Here is a 7,104-nt window from a genome sequence, read left to right on the forward strand (position 1 = left end):
ATGTCCATGCCTGTTAGCGCCATACCGATACTTATGGGTTTCAACAAAGTGGTAAGTTTGCACCACTTCGAGCTGAAACGCCTCGATATAACAGAAATACTGTTTAAAGCAGCGTTAAAACAACTCCCTCACTTACATCACCGATCGGAATATGTCCTGTCCGTATTTTATTTGACGTGTAAGGGACGCAACTCGTTGACTTCCGGTTTGTTTGTTGACATCAAGCCCATCAAAGCCAGTACAATTTGTTGTATGCCTTTACGAACAGTGTTGTGAAGCGCAATATGGTGCACAAAACGTGTGGATACGGCGATTGCAGAAGCGATAGCCGAAAAGAAAATTTAGACAATGTGACATTTATTTCATTTCCACGAGACACTGGCAAAAATCACGAGAAATGTCTCCGATGGATAACACTATCTGGACGCATTGACCTGACACCCGAACGCGTCAACAGATACACCTATGTCTGCTCTAAGCATTTTGTCGGGGGCAATGGTCCAACTGACGAATATCCAGACCCAGTTCAGTTTCCAGGCAAAATATCAAGAATACCCAGAGGTATTCATGGAAATATGCGCGTAGCACCGCACCATGCGATTCAAAAGGCGGCCAAGAAAGCAAAGACATTCACAGTAACATCTGCAGCTCAGCTCAACAATCTACAAAATGCGAATTACTTCAGTCTAGTCAAGCAAGAGCCAGGCTACTCAGAATTCACCTCGGGGCAGCAGGGCAGTGATGCAACTAGGAACAAAACTAAGTCAATCAAGTTAGTAGTACGTCAGTCCTGATTTCTAATGGGTACAATGAAGCCATAGATTATTCATTTGATGCCCCGATTAATCCCATTTTGTTTGGGGCGTTGCAAGTTTATTATCCTCTCATTAAAAATCTGTGGTGTTATCAATAATTTGATCAAACTGTCTCCAATTAATCCAACTCATTGAGTGTCTGCCCAGAGAGCAGAATGTTTTTGGTTGATCCCCAGTCTCATCATACCAAAAGACGCTCAAAATAAAAGATGGTACTTACTGTTACCCTTTCTGGTGCTTGGCATTTGAGGGATAAAACAAGGACTAGTTGGCTCAGTTTACTGTGTCTGAGTGGGGTATCCATGTAAAAAATTTACGCATAGCACTCATGTAGGCTAAAACCAGCAGGAGTCCAGACTTGTATACAAAGCCACACACACACAAACACTGCTATAAAAGGGCAATATCTTTAACACGACATTAGACCCCATTTCACCTAAGTTCATTACCTTCTGTGAGGGGGTTAAACAGTAAAGACAAATACTCATTTCTCTTACAGCCCTGTGGATGTCCTTGAGTTATGATTTATTACACATGCAACAGCATAGACTGGATATGTTAGATAAGCAAATCAAATAGCACACTTTCAGATTAGTGATCCCCTGGCTTCAAACTATTAAATCTCCATGAAACACTAATTTTGGCTTGTTCATCTGGTTTGAGTAATAAAATAATTCTAGAGTTTAAAATAATTGACAGTTCGAGACAGTCTGTTTTGTTGATCATGTTGATGGACGGTCAGTTTTGAAAAGTTGCACGCCCGATGGTCAGGAGTTAGAGTTACAAAGTTAACAGTCCACCAGTTTACAGTTATTTTCAGAGAACGACATTAAACAGTACTTTTAAAAAATCTTATGTTTACCCTTTTGTTATATTTGTTTGTTAGTCTAGAAAATTTTTGACTGGCAACATTTTATCTTGTCTGGTAACTTTGCAATATTGCTAGTCTGGTTGTCTAACTGAAATTTAAGGGAATTTTGCACACTGAATAATTCACTTTATAACTTTTTAATATTCAGGTTTTTAGTGAAAGACTGGGGGAGTTGTGTGGAGTCTGACTGTGGACTAACATCTGGGTATGTTGACCACGATCACCCGAAGGTCATCATGATGCAGATGTTCGACATGTGGAAGGAACAGAAGATGTGTGATGCAGCGTTCATTGTCCAGGGGACGAAGGTTCCAGTGAGTCATTACATCTTATTTGAGTTTGTTTATTATAAAAGGTGTCTTTTTTTCCTCATATTTTTTACCTACCAGAGCTGCAAACTTAAGACAACCTCAGTTTGAAAGTTTTTTGCTAGTGATGCAACCAAGGTGACAGAACTATTTCTAGGCAAGTTTTAACAGTTTATTAGTGGTTGGGTTGGTCAGTGGTTATGCGTGAGCTCATCAGGCTGAAAATCGGGCTGCCATTACCCACATGGCTGTATTAAGCTCGTTTTGGGTGTCCCATTCTGTGACTTTGCTGAGATTTTACTCAATGTGGCGTATAAAAATAGAGTGGTAAGTGAAGCATAACTGAATAGATAAAAAGACCTTATTTTTATCATGTTTGACTAAAGTTTTAGCTCTGAAATGTTGTTACAAAGTGAGTGAGTGAGTATGGTTTTACGCCGCCTTTAGCAAAATTCCAGCAATATCACAACACCAGAAATGGGCTTCACACATTATTCCCATGTCGGGAAAAACCCAACGGGGTGATGAATAAACAAGTGAAAAAATAATAGCTACCCAATGAAAAATGTAATGACCCAATTAAAATAGAAACCTTCGAGTAAAAACTCAATTGCTCAAAAAGTTACCTGGAGCTCTGATTCTCGGTGCCGATGGAATGCCTCTGAGTTGGTGTAGGTAAATCCCTGACCTGCAGCCTTGTGACAAGAACTGGTAGTCATGGTGATAGGTTGGCATGTATAAATGGGATCAAATTGCCTATTTTTTAGATCTATTTAATATAACAAAACAAATCCTAATATGTGATACTTTTGTTTCCTGCTCTTTTTGAAAAACATCAATCTCATTAAAGTCAGATCTTAGTTTTCACTACCACTAAACAAAGATCTGAGGACATCCCATTACGGGTCACGTCAGAACGACCTTTCACGAATTTTGACCGACCAATGAAATGACTGACAAGAAATTGACATAAGCCAATCAAAAGGCAGCTTTCTCGAGCTTTACGACACTAGTTTCAAACTGGCAACTACGCTTTGAAACATATTTTGATGTATTCTCGCTTAAAAAAACAAAAACTGAAAATGGCTGGAATGGCTTCTAGATGGCCTAGATTGTATGGATATAATCATAAAACCTGTAACTGTCGTTCGGAATACCCTGTGTTATATATTTCGTGGTTGCATGTTTAGAAAACACATTCCGACTGTCACTTTCATGACCTGGTAAGCGATGCTCTGATTGGTTGGATGAAAGGTCGTTCTGACATGACCCTCAATGGTATGTCCTCAGATCTTTGTTTAGCATAGCAAGAACTAAGATCTGATTTTAATGAGATTGGAAAAACATCTTCATCATGTTCATTTTGAAAATATTTTTCATATGTTTTACAGTTTCACCGTCTGATGATGTCAGCATGTAGTTCCCACATGAAGACAGTGCTGGACAGGGAGGACCTGACATCCAGTGTGGACATCCAGATGCCAGACTCAGTCTCCATAGAGGCCATGTACTGCTTCCTGCACTACATCTACACCGGCTCCCTCAGCCTCACCATCAACACCGCACAGGCGGTCCTCAAGATAGCCACCATCCTCCGGGTCACCAAAGTGCAGCATCACTGTAAACAGTACATAGAGAACATCGCGGGCAAGCTGGGCCTCAACCCGACTCCCACCCAGCCTGTCAGGTTTACTGTGTCTCGGGAAGAAGAAGCTGTTGTAGGACGATCAGGGGATAGAAGGACCGTTGTTATCCCTGATCCCAGTGCTTCGGAACCTGCTGGGGACCTTCCGAGGAATTTTTGTTCTGAATCCGGAACAGTCTCCTTGGAGACCCATTGTGATAGGGTTGCTGATGCAGGTGATGGAAGAAGTGTGTCAGATCATGTGAATGTAATGGACACTGCAGGAGCTGACTTCTCGTCTTCTGATACCAGTCTGCTTACCTGTATGAAGAACAGGGCTTCACTGCCTGCTAATCTGATCTCACAGAGACACTGCATGGCCTCCAACTTTACAGTGTCTAGTGGGCGTCAGTTCTGTCACCTGGAGCAACCAGGTCAAAACAGTCCATCCTCAGCCGAGTTCTGTCAGTCGGATTGTTACCATGGTAACACAGGTCCGAGCTCCATCTGCTCGGGGCAGTGGTCAAGCAAATTGACCGACTCTGGGGTTCACGGGAGCCCATGTGTTGAGGAAGGGGAAGAAACAGACATGGTTGGTTCTGATACGGAGACATTTATTAAGCAGGAACCAGGTCATGACAGTGATTTGGAACCCTGTGTTTTCTTTGAGGAGCAACCCTAATGATTTCAGGACACACACAATTGACAGTTCATGAACGATTTCTGTCTTTTTGTTTTTTTACCTTTTAATACATGCACATCTCACAACATTGATATGGACAATAATTATTGTCAACTAATTTGTTGTCAAGGTGTTCTTGTCATTATATCACATGCTGATGATAACATAACCCAGTTTCGTTTCCAGCCCTGTTAGAAGTGGATTTTGCATATATTCTACTCAAAAGAGGTTACAGAACAGCCGATTTTCTCAGTTGATATGGCCTGGCATGACAGATTAACTATAGTCATATGAAAAAACTGGGTGTTCTGTAACTTCTTGTGAGTAATATATTGTAAATATTTCTTGAAATCATGTACACAGACAATGTACAAATGGTGACATGGAAATGCTTATTAAAATTTTTAAACATTTCCTGGTGGTGTGTTTTTCTCCTGCTGCTACATATATGTACCATGATAAAAGTTTCCCTTATTGTGGTTATTGTAGTGCTTACTCTGTTCCAAAGTCCTTCATTACAGTGTCAATGGCACAGTTATTACCAATCATAATCACATGGTTAAAAAAGTTCTTTGTACCTGGTGGGCAGACTTTTGTTTTAAAATAAATAATGAACCTTCACACAAGTAGACTGGACAAACAGATGTTTGTTTTTTAGGCTGGAATATTTTATGAGTGACCAATGGCACACTTGAAAACAAACACATTCCACTCTAATACCGTGGTGCAGTGGATAGAGTGTCTGCCCATAGAAGTATACCCGACCGTGTCGTACCAAAAGACGTTTAAAGATGGTACTTGTTGTTACCCTGCCTGACGCTCGACATTAAGGGGCTCAAACAAGGATTGGTCGGCTCCGAGGGTTTTTGAACTGCGGCATGGTATAAAATCGGCATTAATCCCGACTAGAACCAGCCATGCACTCACTCACGCACGCACGCACCAGTTGATATTGACTTTGGTATTTTCGTTTAAAAAAGGAGTGCGACAATCCCTCCCCCCCCATACCCCTTCTGCGAGCCATGTTGCTAAATTCTGAATAGCAGACCCCCGAATTCCGCGTTCCAAAAGGGTTTTGGCAGCCTAAAAAAATGGGTTGACTTCTTGAGCAATCCGTGTAACATTGAACCTGGGCCTTCATTCACTTGGCTACACCATCGTCCGGGGACCACACCATGAGAGCGCATTACGCCAACCTAGTCGTTCTACTAACCTATTATAATTTTGAATTCAGGCAACGGTAAGGCTGTCCCTATTCTTTCCTAAGTTTCCAATCTCCCGCCTGCTCTGAATTTTCACCACGACGTAAAATACAAAATGATCTCAAATTTCTCCGCCGATGTGGACAATTTTGCCCTGATACTGAAAACAAACACCATACTACCATTGTACACTCATTAAAAAAACCCAGGTCAACTTAATCTTTCTTCAGCTTTTTTATAAAACATTCGTTTCCGAAGCAAAGTCATAAAGTTTGTGAAACAATGGTCCTAAGTGTTTTTACGAAAGCCCATTAGGACCATATTGGTATTTTGGTTTTTTTCTCTTTTAAAAGCCGTAATTACTAGAAGAAAAGTTGTCATTATGAAAACAAGAGTCGTAATTACGACTTTTTTCTCGTTATAACGACTTTTAAAAGAGAGAAAAAAAATACTAATATGGTCGTAATGGGCTTTCGTATGTTTTAAACTTTACGATGTCATATAGTAATTACACAATTAGTGAAAAACAGTTGGTTTTTTTGTTTTAAAAAAAGTTTTCAATTCTATTTCGCCCGCTCGATCTCTTGCTGGTTGAGGTCGGAGATAAGAAACACAAAAAAAGATATGGACCCAAGACAGACTGAAACATTTCACATGTGGAACAATCTACTAAAGTTAACAATACGATAACCTTCGTTCGATTTCACACTTGTTTTTATTTGCCTTTTATCTACGAGCCAGCACCATCAACATTCTGGATTAAACACATAGCATCCATTATTCAGCCTGATTAAATATTTGGGTGTTCATTAATTTTCATGAACATTCAACATCAGAAAATGAAGCTAGTGAGAAATCAGCTATTTTCGTCTCAAAGTAATCTTTCCGGGGCAAGGGAGTTAACCGAATTGAAACTGGACTATTATGGTAAGTTATCTCCCTTGCCTTAGATGCAAGCTCCTTCCCAGCGCGTGACACCTTCTTTAGACTTGAGAGCTCCGGGAACGTACTATCGCAGTGAGGAGCTTGGGGAAGATGTCACATATTACATCCCCACAATAATTGTAATCTAACATGTATCACCATATGTTGCCAAAATAAACTGCAAGAGAAAGATTGCATTTATACACTTGAAAACATGGATTTGACCAAAAACTACAATAGTTATCCTAACGTTACTTGAGTGGAACACTTCATCTGTTTCCAAATACTCAATACGTATTTGTAATTAAAGTCCACTTCTAAAAATGACGTAGCATACGACTCTGTAGACACAGCGGCACATGCTAAACAACATGTGAAAACTTACGCCGTGACCATGAAAACGAAGGACAGGGCTTCTGTGCATTTTATTACATTCTCAGCTCCATGGGGAGTATGCAACCCCATCCGCTTGTTCTGTCTGAGAGGGTTTTGCATTCACCTTATACTCTCTGATCCTACCGGGTTCCCACTGACAGCTAGGTGAACAGGTATACATGTTTTCATGTTTGTGTAATGAACCTTGACATTGATGTTTATAATTATTTCATTTACCTGAAACAGGGACGGATTTGGTTATCCTTGAGATACACTGGCATTGGGGTGTTTTTCTTGTTAATT

At 40.4% G+C, this 7,104-nt stretch overlaps 1 protein-coding gene across 1 annotated transcript; it reads left to right on the plus strand.

Moving 5' to 3' along the window:
• Positions 1-279: 279 nt before the first annotated feature.
• LOC139467086 (uncharacterized) lies at positions 280-4,657 on the plus strand. The gene is made up of 3 exons (XM_071248804.1): positions 280-772; positions 1,835-2,000; positions 3,386-4,657. The coding sequence occupies exons 1-3, from the start codon at positions 285-287 to the stop codon at positions 4,298-4,300; spliced, it is 1,569 nt and encodes a 522-aa protein (XP_071104905.1). The 5' UTR covers positions 280-284; the 3' UTR covers positions 4,301-4,657.
• The last annotated feature ends 2,447 nt before the right edge of the window (positions 4,658-7,104 follow it).

Source organism: Haliotis cracherodii, unplaced genomic scaffold, assembly GCF_022045235.1.
Source record: "Haliotis cracherodii isolate W230 unplaced genomic scaffold, xgHalCrac1.p SCAF_19, whole genome shotgun sequence".
Classification (NCBI taxonomy): domain Eukaryota; kingdom Metazoa; phylum Mollusca; class Gastropoda; order Lepetellida; family Haliotidae; genus Haliotis; species Haliotis cracherodii.